A 20,309-nucleotide genomic window follows, 5' to 3' on the forward strand; every position below is an offset into this window, starting at 1 on the left:
GATCTGGGGATAGAGGAAATATATATACAATTGCTCAACCAAATAACTGCATCACATCAAGATTAATTAAATGTTTCAGGCTTTTGAAATGCCAAGTGATTGAAGAAAGGGTGATTAATTGTGATTCAGTTTTACTCCAAATACCTCTTGCTGACTATGAATGTCCATTTTCTATGTACTAACACCCTGAGCCAAATTGTGTTTTTATGCAAAATACCTGTGTCTCCTGCCAAGTAATCATTACTTCCTTTTCAGCAAAGTTGGTCATTAGGAAATCCACCAGATCTTATATTATATTTTATAATCCTGGCTGATGGAATGCAGGAGAAATTGGATCTAGAATGAAAGCTAATCTGATCACAGAGGTAGTAAGATCTGCAGATACTGGAGTCAAAGATAACACAGCAGACCAGACAGGATCAGAGGAGCAGGCAAGTTGACATTTTGGGTTAGGACCTGAAATGTCAACTTTCCTGCTCCTCTGATGCTGCCTGACCGGTTGGGTTCCTCCAGCCACACTGTTATCCTTGCTTGAGCACATGATTAATTTTTGCTGCTGGTTAAGCTGGTTAGTTACTGAAGCCTATAGACGTGAGGCTGCAGGTATTTTCTTTTTAACGTAGAACATTAAGTTTATCCAGCAAAGAAAGAACAATATAATTTTGACAGAAAGATCACAATCATCGAAACAAAGTTCAACAATTTTACCAATAATATCTGTTGCAAACACTCCCAGGGAAATATGACTTTTATCTCAGCTAAAAAAATACTTTTTATTTAATTGACTGTTTTTGAGACTGCAGAGAGTTTTACTGTTGCTTTCCCAGTCCACGGGCATGGACTTCTCTCATTTCTAATGATCTGAGCTGTTACAGTTCTAGCAATGATTTCTACACACATTTCCCCTGTCTTAGAAGCTCCACAGATGAGAAACTACTGCTTCTGAGGTGATTGCACCCAACTGACTTGATTTGCCTGATAGGGGCAACTGGTTTTCTGTTTTAATTCCTTTTGACTTGTGTGTCACTGGCTGGCCAGCATTTATGTCCATCCCTCACTCCCTTGAGAATTCTCGTGATTGTAACAAGGTCGGCCAAGTTGACCTCATAGAATCAGTACAAGTCTGAGCCCTGGCTGACAGATTTAAAACCAGGAGTGTCAGCCATCCTGACTCTGAGAGCTCGATCAGTGTCAAGGACTTTTCACGTATAAATAAAAGGTGACTTAGTGACAGGATACTGGCTTCTGTGGAGTTGATTCATTGGTGACGAGCGCAAAGCTCACTCCTGAAGAAATTCACTTTCAACAGTCATCTTCAAGCTGGGGGAAGATTTTCTGGCATTACAGCGTTATTTGGGAAGTTTGACTCATTCAATCCTACCCTCTAAGTTTCCAGGCAAATGACATTGGGGCAGATGAAAAGTAACTTGTAATTCTTCTGATTGCTTGCAGACCTGCAGCATTTTCAGTTATTAAGAGCTTAACTTTCCCTGAGGCACCAAATACTAAAATCTTTTAAGAGTCAATGGATTTAGTTAAGGGCTATTATGACCCTTAGCCACCTCTAGTTTTGAGACGTAATTGGTTTTATTTGGTAGTTGGAGAACCAGGGGAATCTGTATCAGGAGTTTTGATGAGGTTAGTTTGACTGGCAGGGGCATGTGATTTTAGGTTAACCTAAAATGAGATGCTGCGAAAATGTTTAGAATGTAGGGTTAGTGACATAATCATGCAAGAGCACCTACTAGCTGAAGCCCAACTTGATTTCAAACAAGCACTGTAACTGGCTTTGTCATTAGAAAAGTGGAGCGTGTGCCAATGGAAGTGGACACCCTCACCTGGCTAACTGAACATGGGGAAGAGATAGTAGGAACTGCAGATGCTGGAGGGTCTCGACCCGAAACGTCAGCCTTCCTGCTCCTCTGCTGCTTGGCCTGCTGTGTTCATCCGGCTCTATACCTTGTTAGCTCTGAACATGGGGAACACCACCTAAGCTTAGACAGTTGCCTAACCTCATGCAGATCAGAGCTTGAGCAGCGGGCCCCAGGTCAGCCTACATCAAAACCCTGAAACAAATGCAGAGCCTCAGCCAAATAGCTAAAATGTTCTTCAGGATTTGGAGCGGCAACCCCTTGGGGTTGCTGTCAGGACATGGACACGAGACACCAAAGGAGTCCTACGAGGCCTGACTTCAATAAGAGAACCTACTGGCTGGTAGCCAGGAGAGTGCACACCCCGGAAAGTCCACCTACATATGGTTTGAAACTGTTAAATTGCTTAGCAACCTCGAAATCCAAGCCAATCACAATAAATTGGTAATTAGCAACCAGGTTCTAATGGAGGTTGGCACAGGCACAGTTGTATCTGTGGTTGCAGAACCCCTCTTTAACAAGATTTGCTCTAGATTGCAGTCCTTCAGTTCATGCAAAACCTTAACCAGACAAAGAACCAGGGGACCTTTACAGATTAAGGACACAACTTTGGTTTCGGTTCCAGTCTCCTGTGAGAAGCCGTTGGATCAGTTTCATTATTGTCAAAGGCTTGGGTCCAATCTTGATGAATCTACCCCGATTGCCTTTCATCTAGATGACATTGCTAATAACGGGGAAGACCAATAAGGAGCACTTGAAAGATTATGTCCAAGTTCTCAGATGTGCCCATCTGGTAGAACCATGCCTTAGGAGGGATAAATGTGTGTTCCTGGCTTCCGAGTGACCGACTTGGGTTACAGAGGGTGATCAAAGCTGCCCTAGTTCCTACATCTGTACCAGAGCTTAGATGTTTGGTTGGGCTGGTAGATTAATATGCGTATATCACCTGGCCTCTATCCTGGCACTTTTGCATCACCTCCCAAAAAAGGGTCAGCCTTGGAAATAGATGTGTAGCCAGGCAATAACTTTCAGGGAAGGTAAGAAACAGCTATTACTCTAAGGTATTTGCACACTGTGATCCCAAGCAAGATCTGGTATTGATGTGCAGTCCCTCCTGTATGGCACCGGGGTTGTATCACCTCATAGCTGGCCCAAATGGGAAGAGCAGCCAGGACTTTGACTAATGCTGACCGTAAAGATGCCCAAATAGAGAAGGAAGGTGGTCATATTTGCAGTTGGAAATTCCACCAGTACCTTTTTATGGACTTAAATTTGTCATAAAACAGGCCACAAACCGCTGCTCAATGTATTTGGACAAGGAAGTGCCTCCCAAACTCAGCCTGAAGAGCAATATCAGTGGACTGTAATACTAATGTATAATTAGAATTCAGAACACCGTCTGGGAGGCCAAGTAGCAAATGTGGATGCATTGAGCTGCCTCCTGCTGGCAGCTACATTACCAGTGGTACTGCCAGTGGATGAGACTGTAATGGTTTTGAATTTTCTGGACCTGCTTCTACCCACAATTGACAATATCAGGCCTTGAATGTAGAAAGAGCCCTGCAATTTTGTCCCTAATTTCCCAAAATACCCTGGGATATACCTGCTCAGCTCCGAGGCATTTATCTACCTTCATATTTTTTTAAGACCTTCAGCTCTTACTCTTCTGTAATGTCAATTGCTTTCAAAACATCAAAGTGTATTTCCCTCAATTCCCTTGTCTCCATTTCTTTCTCCACAGTTAAAAACTTACGTGAAATATTCATTTATCATCTCTCCCTTGTCCTGAGGTTCAACACAAAGATGACCTCTGATCTTTAACGAGCTCTACTCTCTCTCTCTCTAGTTGCTTTCTCGCTCTTGAATGAATCTGTAAAAACTTCTCGCCAAAATCTTCATTTTGGAAATGCATGTATGACCCTCTGGGAGTTCAGCGAGCATTTGCTGAGGAAAATCACGCTTGCTCCCCATAATATGCCATCCTCTACTGTGATCTAGTCTCTCTGGGTCCAAACAAACAGGGGTTTCATTCTGGTTGTGACTGACATTTGATATTCCCCATCACCACCAATTGTTTCAATTTTGCCTGGACCAGATCTTTCTGCAATCACTTCATGATCATCATTAGATTTTTAATAGAGATTTTTCGTGAATTCAAATTCCATCATCTGTTGTGGTGAAATTTGAACCCACATCTCCAAATACTGAGTTTCTGGGAAATGAAGTGATCATGCCACTAGGCTATTGCCTCCCCATCCTGAACTGAACTCTGGGTTCTTCTGAACTGAGATTTGAACGTTCTGTTCTAAAATCAAAACTGAACTAATTGTCTTGATATGTTTACTTGACTTGTCATAAATTCCACAGTATAAACATTTTATGCATTAACAATACAAGGATGCTCCCAGGCAGTGGACTGAAATCACATGATACCTTAGAAATTATGTATTTCGGTCACTGTTCAAGTTACATTCTGACGTTTATGACCTTCCCAGGACTACACAAAATTCATCTGCCTTTTTAGTTTTTAAAAAAACACAAATTCCAAATTATTAATATATTATACAAGTTTTTACCCTTTTTAAAAAAGGCAAATAACCATGCAAGACATTACTCCTAAAGCATTAAGGTAAACAAATAATTCAGAATCTGTAAAACTTCCTTTCCAAGCTATACTTTACATAGATTTCCATTTGATCTCTTAATAGCCCACGGAAATTGTGTTTGGGGTTTCCATAGGCCTACGCCTATTATGCGATGTCTTGTTGCTACGCCTGATGCTCAAACTAACTGCCCCAAGCCTTGTGATGTAAGCAGGCCATCTTGATGAAACTTGCAGTGCAAACACATTATTGCACAACAGCCCAACAAGTTAACAAGCTTAACGGTTTAGCACATGACAGTTGTTCAGATAGGAATGGGAAGTTTTATGCTGCAACTTGACGCAGATTTTGCAGTAAGAAGTATTGGCTGAGGTATTTTGTCCATTCAGGAAGTTAGTGTAGCAGCCTTGAAAGCAAATGGTATGTCAAAGCAGATTGGCTGATTTCCAATAACCTCCATTTTGAAGTATTTTTAAAACTGATATAAGATTTTTCAGATCTGAAACAAGGACAAAATATTTCCTTTCTGATTACAGAAAAGATAGTTATTATAGCAGTCTTACGAAAACAAGTGCAAAATGCTAATTTTCTCCAAATTAGGCAATGATATGGATTAGTTATCCATGGTGGCATTATCTATTACCAATATGAGTCTGGCATTTTTATGATTCCAGCAGCTGAGGAATCATGATCCATAGATGAATTTTGCCTCCACATATATATGACTCTCCATCCTACATCTGATAGATATTTATTAATCTTCCTTAACATTATTAAATGCAGAACTATCTGTGAAAGGTTTCCTAGATTTTCTTTATTGGTGGTTTATAAACATTAGCTTGATATTAAAATTTACGTAGTTAGTTTTACGTAATTGTATCAATTATTTACGCCTCAGTACTTTAATGACCTGAATCACAACTCTTGTCCACTTTGTTCAAAAAACAGAAACCAAAAGAACTGCGGATGCTGTAAATCCGGAACAAAAACAGAAGTTTCTGGAAAAGATCAGGTCTGGCACCATTTGTGAAGAAAAATGTCAAAGTTACCGTTTCAGATCTGGTAACCCTTCCTCAGAACTCTGCTCAAAACGGGAATTCTGATGTTTATCTTTACAGAAGTTGTCAGATCTCCTGAGCTTTTCCAGCGACTGTTATTTTGTTCTTTGAAGAACAGTTGTAACTGAGTTTTAATGCTGTGTCCTACTTTGCTTATACCGTCATGCCCCTTAATTTGTACTAAATTGTCAAGCCTGTATAAATCTTCCTGTCCCTTCACTTTGCATGTGTAAGCCCTCTTTAATATATGTGACTGGAACATAAATAGACACAGGAAACTTAGATTCCACTGGAAAGGAATTAAGTACATTAACCATACTTGAGTCTTTTTCCCTTAAACCTTCCAATCGCATCGATCCCATTACTTAGTTTTAAATTGAGGGCTGAAAGATATAGGACAGATGTTAGTGGTAGTTTCTTTACTCAGAGAGTAGTAAGGAATTGGAACGCTTTGCCTGCAACGGTAGTAGATTCGCCAACTTGAAGTACATTTAAGTCATCATTGGACAAGAATATGGATGTACAATGAATAGTGTAGGTTAGAGGGGCTTCAGATTGGTATGACAGGTCAGCACAACATCGAAGGCTGAAGGGCCTGTACTGTGCTGTTATGTTCTATGTTCTAAACCAGATTTAAAATAAACTGAGAATAAAATTTGAATCTACCCATAAATTGTACTGTTTTTGTAATATTATTTGCTCAAGAAGCTTTCAGAAAATTTAATCTGGTCACTCCCTTGAATTGTTCTTCACGACCGATTCTTTAAAGGAACATTTGCAATGAACTCTAAATCTACAAGTAGTTTTAAAATATCAAAAATGAGGAATTGCACACATTTGAAGTGGTAATGAGCTGAATAAATCTTGGGGATTTTTGATATACAACTATTGTTTCAAATTCAGTTAGTGAATGCTAGAGGTTTGTAAAAGCTGGGCATTTTTATATGCTGCCATTCATTTCATGTTAGTTCTTAATAAATTAAGAAAATAATCTACGAGCTAGTTATTCTTAGAGTTGTAACGGCGCAGACAAGTTACTGGTTTTACATGACATAAATAGGAGCAGGAGTAGGTCGTTCAGTCTCTTAAGCCTGCCGTGTCATTTTGTATGTTCATGGCAGATCTGCCCTAGGCTTCAATTTCTCTTCCAGCTCCTTTTATAACCCTCAACCTGTATTTCCTCCCTTTCCTAATGAAAGTTCTAGGCCCGAAATGTGTGCTTGTGTGCTTTTGTGCTCCTAAGATGCTGCTTGGCCTGCTGTGTTCATCCAGCCCCACACTTTGTTATCTTCCCTCCAACTTGTCATGTTTTTGTCTGGATCGGTGAGGTCTGTGTGGGGCAGAGACTACTAGAAATAGAGGCCAGTGCCCCTTCATAGTGTTAGTGTAGCCATACAGCTTAGAAGATGTATTGCCCTCAACTCCTCAAGTTCAAGGATCTGGCTACCGCCTTTTACGTACTCCAAATAAGGTAAAATACCTTACTGGCCAGTGTTGTTTGTTTTCTTCTGTAATGACCTTTTTCGCCAAAGTTCCCACTAGGCTATGCAGCTGCTGGGAAGCTTATGCATTGGTGTGCCGCTTCTGGAAGCCATTGCAGCGCGAACAAGTTGGAGATCTGCTGAATGGCAGAGGCATTATCTTTGACGCTGCCTGCCCTGACCCAGCAGCCTGCTTTCCAGGCTCATTAGCAAACTTTATTAGAAATCTATGAAGGATTGGTCTTCAGGATTGCTCTGCTTATGAACAAAGAATGGGGGACTTATTCACATTTCCTGAAATTCAAAAGCTCTTGATCATGCTAAAATCTTGATGACTTTACGGTGAAGTATTGAATTTTACCAACGCACAGCTTAAAAAGATTCTGGCATTATTTTGATCGGAACCAGCTTTAAGTTGCTTGAAGGGGTACATCCTGGAACACATGATGCTTCCAGATGACTTTTGGAAAAAGAATGCCTCTGGGAGTTGTGTGCTACAGTGCATCAGACTGTTCAGGCTTGCTGGAGAAACATTTTCAAAATTCATATCCCAAAATCTCAGGTATTTCAACCAACTTCTTGAGCTTAATGTGTTGTTGCTTGGTTACCTCCCTCTCTCTCCGTCCCCATTCAGAACTCTCCCAGAGGTATTAGATCTGGGTTTTTTTTGTCTCCCGTCTGTACTGAATCTTGACCTCATGGCCTTTAGAAAATTCAGCCCTGTGTGAAAGATACAATGCATTTCTGGAAATGATACTGTACAGATAATAGTTCACTCTGTTACAGTTGATGTGTGGTGGTAGGTGCAGTGCTACAATGACCAGAATTTTGAAGAGAAGGATCACTGCCAAGGATGTTTATAATAAAATTAGGAATAAGAAACAGCCAAAAAGCTGGTAGTGTCAGTGATCCAGCAGCATCTTAAGCTAGGGCAAGGCTTCCAAGCATTTCACATCCAACTTGAATAACAGCAAGATCTGAAATCCAGAATGGTCTCTGTCCCAATCCTGCTGGTTCTGACACCACAGATAGCACACAGAGTTTAAAATTATGGCCTTGCCTTTTCAGGTTTTCTATACCAATTAGAAGGTCACATTGTTCAAACTGCATCGGATATATTTTATTGCCATGGTAACAGATTGCTTTTGGAAAGGTTTCTGTCAAAATGGAATAAAAATGCTACACTTGCCCCCACACCACCTCCCTCACCCCTATCCCAGGCCCCAAGATGACATTCCACATTAAGCAGAGGTTCACCTGCACATCTGCCAATGTGGTATACTGCATCCATTGTACCTGGTGTGGCTTCCTCTACATTGGGGAAACCAAGCGGAGGCTTGGAGACCGCTTTGCAGAACACCTCCGCTCAGTTCGCAACAAACAACTGCACCTCCCAGTCGCAAACCATTTCCACTCCCCCTCCCATTCTCTTGATGACATGTCCATCATGGGCCTCCTGCACTGCCACAATGATGCCACCTGAAGGTTGCAGGAACAGCAACTCATATTCCGCCTGGGAACCCTGCAGCCTAATGGTATCAATGTGGACTTCACCAGTTTCAAAATCTCCCCTTCCCCTACTGCTCCACACAACCAGCCCAGTTCGTCCCCTCCCCCCACTGCACCACACAACCAGCCCAGCTCTTGCCCCCCCACCCACTGCATCCCAAAACCAGTCCAACCTGTCTCTGCCTCCCTAACCGGTTCTTCCTCTCACCCATCCCTTCCTCCCACCCCAAGCCGCACCCCCATCTACCTACTAACCTCATCCCACCTCCTTGACCTGTCCGTCTTCCCTGGACTGACCTATCCCCTCCCTACCTCCCCACCTATACTCTCTCCACCTATCTTCTTTACTCTCCATCTTCGGTCCGCCTCCCCGTCTCTCCCTATTTATTCCAGTTCCCTCTCCCCATCCCCCTCTCTGATGAAGGGTCTAGGCCCGAAACGTCAGCTTTTGTGCTCCTGAGATGCTGCTTGGCCTGCTGTGTTCATCCAGCCTCACATTTTATTATCTTGGAATAAAAATGAAAATGACTTTGATGTTGGAGCCTGCTTCAAGCCTGGACCCTGAGAATTCACCATTTTGAATTGCCCGTAACATTTCCTGAGGTGAAATTGAGATTAATCATGGCTGATAAGTTTCTCAATCCCACTCTCCCACTTCCTCCACATGACCCTTGATCCCGTTGACAATAAAGAATTTATTTATCTCTGTCTTAAATATACTCCATGCCTTGGCTTCCACAGCCTTCGGTGGCAGTGAATTCCATAGGTTCGCCACTCTCTGCCAACAGAAGTTTCTCCTTATCTCCGTTCTAAAAGGTGTTCCCTTTACTCTAAGGCTGTGCCCTTGGATCCTACCAATGGAACATCTTCCCGACATCCATTCTGTCCATGCGATTCAGTATTCTGTAAGTTTCAGTTAGGTCCCCCACATCCTATTATTGAATGGCAGGGCAGACTCAAATGGGCTGAATGACCTAATTTCTGCTCCTCTGTCTTATGGTCTTATTAGCTGCAGAAAAGTTCATGTCGGAATCTTTCATCTTGTTGAAATGTTCATCATGAAAATATCATCTGAAATTTATTCCTGCATGTTTGTCTCTACACCTTACCTGAAGGTGTTGATTCTTACTACCTTACTCTTGTGATCATTATTCATTGAAAGCCTGGATGGTGAGTATTGGCAAGAGTTATAAGTCTTTGCAGTGACTGCAAAGTTAATGACTAATGAGCAGGAATCCTGGCCAGTGCTGCTACTCACCCAAATATAGGATGCTGAGATTAATTACGTCAACTTTCATGTCATACAGCTGGGAAGATCTAATCAAGTATAGATTGGAGGACAAATATGTATGGAGGAGTAATACTAACAAATGACCCATATGTCCTGTTTCTGTTGCGTTTCAGAAGTTCTACACAAGCCTTTTGACCAGTTGCATTTTTATAGCCATAAATTTCTAGCACCGAAATGTTCACGCTTCAACCCCAAATATCCAACAATAATGATTTTCATCCACGTTGAATCATTGTAGGCTCGAATGCTTAAGTTACTTAGGAAAATTCTAAACTGATTTTTCTAATCAACTGTCAAGGGATCAAAATAGTAGCATTGTAATGTATCTACATCAAAAAACCATGGTTGTGGCTAATGCTGAAACTACAATTTCTACTAACTTCTCATTCTTCAAACCAGTCGTTTTTTTTCCACTCATTTAGGTAGTTTTCCAAGGAGACTGGCAGCCGGCAATCAGTGTTCAAGGAAAGAACAGTCAATATGATGAACCAGAATCTGCTGCCAAAATAACGGTGAGGTTCCATGGTGTTTACAATTATTTACGCATAGATGTTACAGCAACTGCAGGTCAAGGGCAGACCTGTTGTAAAACGTGAATATGTAAATCTAGTTGTCTAAGTTGCTGTTTTCTGTAGTTAACTTTATCAAAATGTGTTTTTGCTGTCTGTTACAGCCTTAATTTCATGACATTCAATTCACATTATGGTATGTAGATGGACACAAACTAAACATTTAGCATTAGTAATTAGAATAAGTTCTTTGATCAATCAGCTTCTCTGACACCTGAAGTGTGGTGTCTGATTCTTAAAGGTTTTGCATGTTTGAGGTGCTTTTTAATTCTTGTCTTCCCTCCCCCCCCCCCCCCCCCCCCCGACTTTTTTTTACATCTACTTACATATTGGATGAACATTTTGGATTTACACTTCTTTCAATTCTTGGTTGTTTATTTTCTAAAGTTTAAATCTCATTGTCATTTTTAACACACTGTTAATGGAGACCCTATTCATTTAAATATTACTATAAATCTCTCTGGACCCAACATATTACATTTTCGACAACTTCTGGGCAACATTTTGGAACTGAAGGCACCGATGTCAAAGCGCTGTTACATGGCCTGCTATAGCAAAATTTGGGTTAATATTCTTGCAGTCCACTTCATATCTGTTTGCAGATTTAGAGATTTTAATTAAACCCGTCTTTCGCTGCAGTTCTGATATCTTACCAGCTTTAGACAATAAGGAAATTTAAGTGTCAAGTTTGCAGTTGGCTTTTCTATTAAGAGTTGGGTTTAAATGAGTTACAAGAAATTTTAATGAGCCAAAGCAAGACCTGAAATTTGCCCACTTTTAAGTAACATCTTCAAATACAGATTTTTCTTTTCCTTCAGTGTGTTGTTTCTACTTCTTGAAATGTTGCATAGATGTGACCTAGTATAATTGAGCAGCATTCATATGAGGCTTCAGGTGAAGCATTCAGCATGTAGAATTTTTCTAGCTTGTCCACATGGGCTGTGAAGCAGTCTGTTTGTTTTTTTTTAAAGTTTGTCTTCAGAGCTGGGATTTATGTCTGGATAAACTTCCCTATTCAGTATTTGTTGACAAATCCATCAACTATGGACTGTAATACCACAACGAGTTGTAAAATGGCTGAGTATAATGAGTTTTGATATCAGTTCTCAGGATGAGAATCATCTCTGTCCATAGAAGACACAATGTCCAGAAATCAATGAGAATTGTTACTTGAAAATTACTGTATACTTCTAGTTGCATTACACTCTTCTCCATGGTGTTAGTAGTTGTACAAGGCTTTAAACTAGAATGTAGAGTTAGGCTAACTTATAGTTCAGCCATTGTTGAGTGCATTAATATCTTTTGTGTAAGGAACCACTACTTTTTGTGTTATAATTGTAAAATGCAATATTAGATTACTATAAAAGGAAGTTGTGGTTACTTGTGAATTTAGTGGTGAGTGGAAATGATGCCTGAAGCAAGTCAGGAAAGTGACCATTCCTTCCTTAGATTGCTAATTTCTGTCAACACACTTATACAGCATTTACCTGACTTCCAAATTACTGTTGGTGCCGTAACACAGAATTGAAGGTTGTAGAATTAACTTTTGATGAAAGTATTTGAAATACTAGATGGCATAGGCTGATTAAATGCCCAGAGAGGAGGAAGTAATAAATACTAATGATTTCTAACCAAGTGTTAAGAGAAATTACCAATACAGAACCGATGAAATTTTCTTACCCTCTGTGTTTTTCTGTGACTTCTTCGCAAAATATTTTACACTGTATACAAGCAGTAATTTGCAAACATTGATCAAAATTTTGTGCTTTGATGTAAATGAAAAATAATGACTTTTCAAACATTTTAGTGATGTATTAGTTTTGTCATGGCAGGTTCCCTCTTCAGACTTGAACCAGGAAGGAGAGAGTGACTGCAAGGAGGAACCAGACTGGTGGCGAGAAACACTGTACCCACAGCCATTTCCTAGGATCGAGTGTGCAGGCAAGTTGATAAAATCTAGGCATAAGGCAACATTTTAAAACTGGAGTATAAACAGATTTTTTTAGGAATACAAGAAAAAGATGTTTTTCACTTGATCTGTCATCAGCTAATTGAAAGGGCCAGGACTTGACTGTTTCTGGACTTTTTAATAATAATCTGCTTTAAGAACTAAGAGCAGGAGCAAGCAGTTCAGCTGAGAATGCTCTGCCACTGAATACAATAATGGCTGATTTCATGTCTGTCTCAACCCCAATTTCTTGCCTGCTCTCCTTAACCCTTCAACTCATTACTAATTAAAAATCTGTCTCCTCAAATTTATACGTCCACTGCACTCTAGGGTAGTGAATTTCACAGATTCACAACCCGTTGAGAGAATTTATTCCTCCGTTTTTCTGATTTAAATCTGCTTCTCTTTATCCTACAAGTATGACCTCTTATTGTAGATTGCTCCAGAAGAGGAAACATCCTCTCAACAACTACTTTGTGAATTCCCTCAAGCACCTCAATCACAATTAGATCTCCTTTCATCCTTCCGAATGCAAGAGAATATTAGCTTAAACTGCTCAATCTCTCTATGTAAGAAATCCCTTCCCTCTGAAAGCAACCTAGTAAATCATCTTCACACTGCCTCCAATTTAACTACATCCCTCCTCCAGTACAGGAACCAGAAGTGAGTGCAGTCTCACAAAGCCTTGTATGTTTCAGCAACCCTTCTCTACTTTTATACTCTGTGTTTATCCAAGCTAATAATTACCCCCAAACCCATGTGACGTTAGCAAATGCCCTCTGGAAGTCCAGACATATTGTAGAATCCCCACACACACTGGGACACCATGCAAGCTCCACACAGTCACCCAAGGCTGGAATTGAATCTGGGTGCCTAACACTAAGGCTGAAATGCCTTGTAATGTGCTGCTGTGCTGATTCTAATCTTTTTTTAAAAGAAAAATCCTACTGGTATCTTTTTTAATCTTTAAAATATTTCTCCAATTTACTTTTAATCTGAAACCAATTTAGAATACATTTTTAAATTAGCAATTACTTATCAGCTAGTGAATGTAAAGGTTTTCCTGTGATATCACAGTTTTTTCACTCTGGTTATGACAAGCTTCTCCCTCACAGCTCCCTTTGTGGCTCACTACTGGCTGCACTCTATGCAAGATAAACAAAGGACCCTTAGTAAATACACATGGCTTCTGCCTCAGCTGTTTCAGGACTGTATTGCATGGCCAGCCAGAGGCCTGAGATTGTTGTCTGACTGCCCTGTCTGCTGAGACATAGCCTGATTTGCACTAATAGTTGCATATTGGGATGTCATGTTGTGGCTGTACAGGATACTGGTGAGACCATTTTTAGAATCCTGTGTACAATTCTGGTTGCCTTTCAATAGCAACAATGTTAAACGTGACAGGGTGCAGAAAAGATGTACAAGGATGGTGTTGGCAGTGGAAGGTTTGAGCCACATAGAGAGACTGAAGAGGCTGGGGCTTTGTTCCCCTGGAGCATTTGAAGCTGAGGGGTGACCTTGTAGAGGTTTATAAAATCATGAGGGCATGGATAGAGTGAAAATCCAAGGTCTGTTTGCTAAGGTGGTGAAGTCCAAAACGAGATGGTTTAAGATGAGAGGGGGAGTATTTAAAAAGGACCCGAGGGCAAGAACTTCACAGAAGGAGGGTGAGAATGGAAAGAGCTGCCAGAGGGATTGGTGGAGGCAAGTATAATAACAACATAATAGATCTATCCAGATGCTTTTCAAAAAGGAAGGTTTTAGAAGCATATGGGCCAAATACTTGCAGCTGGAACTAGGTCAGAGTGGGATGTTTAATCAACAGAGACCTGTTGAACCAAAGGGCCAGTTTCCTTGTGGTACGACTCTAAGTGGTCATGTGATGGGAAGTCCAGAACACAGGTTCTCGGTGTGCATCTTTTCCCCTCAATAGATTTGCCAACGAGAGCCTGCATTTACTACAAATGGAGGAGAGGGTACAAGTCCTCAAACGAGAGATTTTATATGGGCTTGAGAACTTAAAAGCCCAGGATGAAGAACAACTAAATTTAAGATATGATTTTTCATTTTTATAACTCCTTCTGTGACAATAATTAAATCCTCAACAGAAGTAGGAGGTAAGGAAAGTGCTTAAAGTAACCAGTGGATTTCTGCATTTAACTCTGCTCTAATGCTATGGTTTAAATCTAGAGTACAATCTTTTCAAAGGCATTTTTAAGTATAATGTTAAGATCTGAGTAATTACTGTGTGAATTGTCCTGAAATGGTTGGTGGAGTTAGAATTTTGCAATCTTTCAACAGGCTAGGTGGATTGGCCATGCTAAATTGTCCCCAGTGTTCATGGATGTGTTGATTCGATGGGTCTGGGTGGGATGCTTTTAGGGTCAGTGTGGACAAGTTGGGCCAAAGGGCCTATTTCCACACTGTAGGCATTCTATATGAAAAAAAGCACATTGGGTGTTATGTTAGGAAGATGCAGGATGCTACGTAATGAAAATCTGAATGTGCAAAATTATTTTGCTCAGTGCTTTGGCATTTGTAATCTCAGCCTCTCGGCATCTGCTAGAAGACTTTTACTGTCATTCATCTAAGTGGAATTGTATTTTAAGGCTTGGACAGGTGAACAGGAGAGTTATTTTACTGCGCTCAGGATTTAGCAGTGAAGACACATTTCAGTTTCTGACAATAGATGGGAAGAATTGTAGTTGCATAACTTAACTATCTGGTGAGCCAGAAGCAGAATTCTGTTCACTAATTACAAAATCACTGGTGACACACTTCAACTTATAAAGTTTATTTTAAATATGAAATTCTATCCTTTCTGCATAATTTCTGTTTATCACAAGTCCAAATAAAATTTTTCTTTGTTTATTACAAACCTAGGGCAGTTTTTTTTTCCCAAAAACTAACAAGTTGCTTCTACTTAATAATTTTGTGTTCTTATTGTTTTAGAATGCTACACTGATGCTAAGGAAAAGGATGGAGCTGAGTGTCCAATTTTAAGAGGACATGCACATAATGGAGATTGTCTTCTCCAGTTAGACCTGGTAAGTTAAGCAAGTGTTAAAGATCTATTTCTAAAGATAATTGTTTCAACTTTGTGTTGAAACATAAATCCCTTAACATGGAATAACAGTTACAGTGTTTACTTTAAGCTGTTTTTCTTAAGAACTGAATGTTCAGTATCCGGTACAGTTAACCTAAGTACGAGACCTATTGCATCACCACAGTTTTGCACAGATGACCAACAAGTACAATTCACAATTATGGTTGTGCAATACTAAAATGACCTTTTTTTTTTAAATCTAGAAATACGTTTGCTTTTTTTTAAATGTTAAATTATCCCCCTCATTTAACTAAGAAACAAGCTGAAGATAGGGTAGTGGGTTTTCCTGCATTGTGTTTTTGAAACTCTGGACAAGGTTAAATCTCTAGTTTAGGCTGATGGGATGAAGGCTTGTATTCTTGACTAACTTCAGATAGGATCATTATAAACTTGTTTAGTCTATGCCTTCTTGCAAATGGCTGTGAAATTTCCTGAATTGGCAAAATCACAAGAGATGGGGCAAGGGAGAAACCAGGTAAGGAATAAATGTAAATATATTAACTGGAGCAAAACTGGTGCAGTGAAGGGGTCATAGTTTTCCATGTTTGCTGTATGCTGCTTCTGGAGAGAAGGGAGCCCATTATGCTGTCTCAGATCAAAACTAAATGGGAGCCTTTGATGTAGCCAAGGCTTGCCAAAAGAGGAAATACATGAAATTGGGTCATTTGTTAATGTTTTAACCTGCCATAAATATAGCACACAATAGTGAGCATTAAAAAGAACCAACTAGAGCTTTTTAATAATGTAATTTCACACATTGAATTCCTGACCAATGATTGATGATTTAACAGTCTCCCATTGCAACAATTAAGGAAGCACAGTATACTACATATCCACATAAATAAAGCTGAGCTAGGTTATATTTCATATTTTGGTCAGGTAAAGATAAACTCAGAAGTCAGAGGACAATTGGGCTGCTCTCATTAGAGACAGATGCCTAGTGGTGAGTTTAACCTGAGGGTCACCACACCTGAGGAGAAGCAATCTTCACAGTAACCTCAGCTACAATGTGAATTCAACCCAGACTGTTTATGTCACTCTGTATTACAAGCCAGCTGTCCAGTCAATTAATTTAACTGGCCCCTTTTAGGTCAGAAATGTAAATCCTTTATTTTCATTCAGATATTAAATATTGATTAAGGTTGTGCAGTTGTAATAGTACAAATCCCTATTTGCTGTCTTTACGAATTTGAAATCACAAGTAACTTTTGACATCAGTATACACAATTAAATTCAGAATTTCAGCAGTAACTCTCAATACTTTGCTTATTTTCCATGGAGTATGCTGACGAAAGCTTCAGATGGAAATGTTCAAACGTCAATGGATCAACATGACTTTCCTTTTTTTTAAATCTTTCTGCAGGGAGGAAATGCCTTTTTGAATGCTTGTAGCTGGACTACTTACTTTTTAACAATTTTTGTGCCACTTGCTAAACAAACGGACCAGTCTCAAACTTTTCAGTTGTGACAGAAGTTCATTTTTTAATCTTTAATTGAATGTTCCAGTTTCTGCCTTAAATCCATATACATGACTTTTTCTTCTATGTTATGAAATGATTAGAATTTGGATAGTCAGTGTTTTTGTTCTTGTTTCGGTTTGCTGTCCCAGAGAATTTTTCAACTTAACTGACTTGGTTTGTTTGCTTTGTTGCAGCAAAGTGCTGGAAAAACTCAGCAATTCTGGAAGCAAATCACACTGGAAATGGTAACTGTTTCTCTCTCCACAGATGCTCCCAGACCTGCTGAGTTTATTGAGCATTTTCAATTTCTATTTCTGGTTTCCAGCATACTTATATTATTTGCTTCTAATTGGTTGCTGTGCTTGCTTGATAACTCCACATTTGCTGGATAACTCCACATTTGCTGGAAGCCAGGATCTCCCTTAGTGCCAGAATTGAATTGACCTCCAGGAAAGGTGAAATTCATGCTTCAGAAATCGTTAAATCTGTGTAGGTAGTTTTCTTCAATGTCAGCCATTGACTTACAGAATTCGGGTCACTAAGATGAGTTGCCTCCGATGCAACCACAGAAATCAATCATATCTTGAGTAAAATGATATTTTATGATTGCTATAAGAGAACTTGCTGTTTTAATTTATGGAGGTGATTGAGGGAAGAATAAAAATGATTTTATTAAACATTAAAAAAAAATTGAATGTTATGTTTTTCTATCTCAGCAGACTACAGCAGCCTGTGAGGTGAACTGCAGAGTACAGCATGACACTAGAGGGAGGTCAGCTGTCATCCGCAGGAAACTTTTCTCCAGTGACTGTTCAAGCTCAGATGAAACCGCTTCAGAAGGCGGAAGTGACTGGGATGACCCTCCAGATGAAGAGCTTTTTTCTCGCACACATCTTTAATTCTACTTAGCTGTTTCCAGCTTGAAAGCAACTACCCTTTTGATAAGTTCACAACTCTCTTGTTGAGAACTTATTGCTCTTCAAAAAAAACTATAGTTTTCTTTTCATTTAACTGCTTTAGATAGGTATTTATCTTTCTCTTCTTGTAGGTTTCACTGTTAGGCATTGAATGCAATACCGTGACAGAAAACTAATTAAGATAGTTTATTGAAACCTTGGCTTTTTCAACTAGTATAGGTTGTGTTTGTCAAAGAATGATTGTGCATGTGCCTATCTAACTAGCATCAATGCTTATTTTGCTGATTAATTACTACGGCTTTCATTACTACTGTAGGACTACCATTGTCACTAGGACAACTATGTTGACTACAACTTCTGCTATTCAGAGGCTCTTAGCATATGGCACAGTATAATGCTTTGTTGTAGAAGAATTGGGAGATAAATACTTCAAGCTAAACTTTTTGCATAACTAGATCAGTGCCTTTCTGAATGCAGGAGAACAGCATGGATGAATAGATTTAAATCATCTAATTGAAACCTGTAAACTCACTTCAAAGTAGGAATGACAAGATTGTGCTTTAGAGCCAAAATAAGTATAAATACTTTTTTTCCTGGATGATTCTAAATGCATTTTCATAAAATTAACAAGTTTATTGAGTATGGCTTGTGAACTGCTAACTGTGAAAGTTCAGGATTCTACAAAGTTATGGGAAAGGTTTCAGTGTGAAGGTTTCGGTTGATCAAACTGAATGACACTTATTACTTGAGCTTAGACATGAATACTAAACAGTTGGTAAAGCCGTGGATTCTAGTTGTGAGAAATCCTGAGCCAATGCAGTTAGTTCATGTCGTGGCTGTGATTTTGTAGATCTTAGCAGAATTCGTTTGTGTTTTGGAGAGGTGTGAGAAACCATTCTGGCATTTTACTTGTGCTGACGGCAAGAACCAAGTGTAGATTTAAAACTTAATCTCATTTACATGTGTGACTGCAGTAGTGATTGTTGCTTCATGTGGCTTGCTTTGAGATTTTTTTTCCCTTATTTTGTAACACTGGTGTCACAAACATCACTTTGACATCATAGTGTAATTGTTGAATATCTGTCACAACCTTGAGCTTTGAATCTGCAAAATGAAAAGCCAAGGGAAAACAATATTCTGGTTACCAGGTATGACGAGTCATGAGTGTTTTCAACTTCATGACTGGTAACCTGGATCCCATGACGGTAATCGCTGGTTACGACAGATCAAAAATTCAAGTTGTTTTCCTGAACTTGAATTTATATTAGGAACCGAGTAACCACAGAACTTATCATGGTGATAATTAATATTATAATAAGAAAGTAGAAGGATTGAGTTGAATTAGCTTTGGGATAAACTCAGCATCCAGAACTGTTCTAAGCTGCAACATTATTTTTTTGTTGGCATGTATAAGCCAAATGTAAAGTATGGAATAATAGTTTGCACATAAGTTTGTCAAGATGACTATGATGCTCTGTGCAGTGAAACAGTCAGCAGTTTTAGGCATTAAAATTTTAAATTTTACAAAACATTTATCAGGGCCCTTTTCTGTAGACTAATTTTCAATTGGAGATTATTTTATTTGAAACAGCTTATGTAAACTAGCAAAAACAAATGATACAGCTTTAAGAAATTCATAACCATTGTTTTAAGTAGGGTTACAGAATTTTTTAAAATGGCTATGGATGTTAATAAGAAGAGAGGATTGAAAGCCTCCTCTAGATTATTTTGCTTAAGTTATAATTTCTTTTTAGAGCTGCTTATACAGACGAGAAAAGTCTTCATGTGAGGTGATGCATGAGCCTGGCAAAAAAAAGTAACATAATGTCTATCATCTTGGGAAAGAAGAGGAGGCTTAAGAAGTGGGTTAGGGCATATAATGAAATGTTTACACACGTCACCTGTACTAGTTTCCATATTTACATGATTCAAAAAACAAAAAGCAGCACTCAATTGGGATAGTTTGAGAAATGTGATTTCAAGTTTCTTATGGTCAGGTTTTCAACTGAGTGGCTTAAGAAATGGTAGGGGGAGAGTTTTATTTGTCGTCTCTTGTAAGCAGGTTGAAAAGAGAACATAGAACTCACTGTAGAATAGTGCATACAATAGCACTGAAACCTGAGTTCCCCATTTCTCAGTTGTTGGCCTTTTTCTAATTTTTGCTTAGTGGTTGTATTGTTCTCTGATTTCATGTATACCAGAGTAACTGATTTTGTTTCATTGTGGAATTACTTTACACCTAAATAAAGACTCCAGTAAAATCCAATGAGCAATATTTGTTTCTTTTTGCAATATTCATTTAAATAATGATTTTTAAAACGAGGTTCAGTTGGGTAATGACTAATTATTCGTTGAGACCTAATCTTAGGCAGTGATTTACTCAAGGGACATAAGGCACATCATCTGTCTAATGTCTTCTAAAAATCTCCTGTTAATGATGTTGGCAGACAGATTCCAAACAACTGCAGATCTGTCTTTTGAAGGTTAGAGTTAAAC

At 39.2% G+C, this 20,309-nt stretch overlaps 1 protein-coding gene across 11 annotated transcripts in view; it reads left to right on the top strand.

Moving 5' to 3' along the window:
* The window catches only part of kiaa0232 (KIAA0232 ortholog), a 104,670-nt gene extending 84,591 nt beyond the window's left edge, over window positions 1–20,079 (top strand). For 10 of the 11 annotated variants that reach the window (XM_048541604.2, XM_048541623.1, XM_048541587.1 and 7 more), the window contains 4 exons: window positions 10,236–10,325; window positions 12,215–12,323; window positions 15,283–15,377; window positions 17,613–20,079. In XM_048541604.2, coding sequence (XP_048397561.1) covers window positions 10,236–10,325; window positions 12,215–12,323; window positions 15,283–15,377; window positions 17,613–17,795 — 477 coding nt within the window. In that variant the 3' untranslated portion in view covers window positions 17,796–20,079. The remainder of the gene's footprint in view (window positions 1–10,235; window positions 10,326–12,214; window positions 12,324–15,282; window positions 15,378–17,612) is intronic. The other variant, XM_048541632.1, reaches the window with a different exon arrangement.
* The last annotated feature ends 230 nt before the right edge of the window (window positions 20,080–20,309 follow it).

The sequence above is a fragment of the Stegostoma tigrinum genome, chromosome 1 (assembly GCF_030684315.1).
Source record: "Stegostoma tigrinum isolate sSteTig4 chromosome 1, sSteTig4.hap1, whole genome shotgun sequence".
In the NCBI taxonomy this organism is placed as follows: domain Eukaryota; kingdom Metazoa; phylum Chordata; class Chondrichthyes; order Orectolobiformes; family Stegostomatidae; genus Stegostoma; species Stegostoma tigrinum.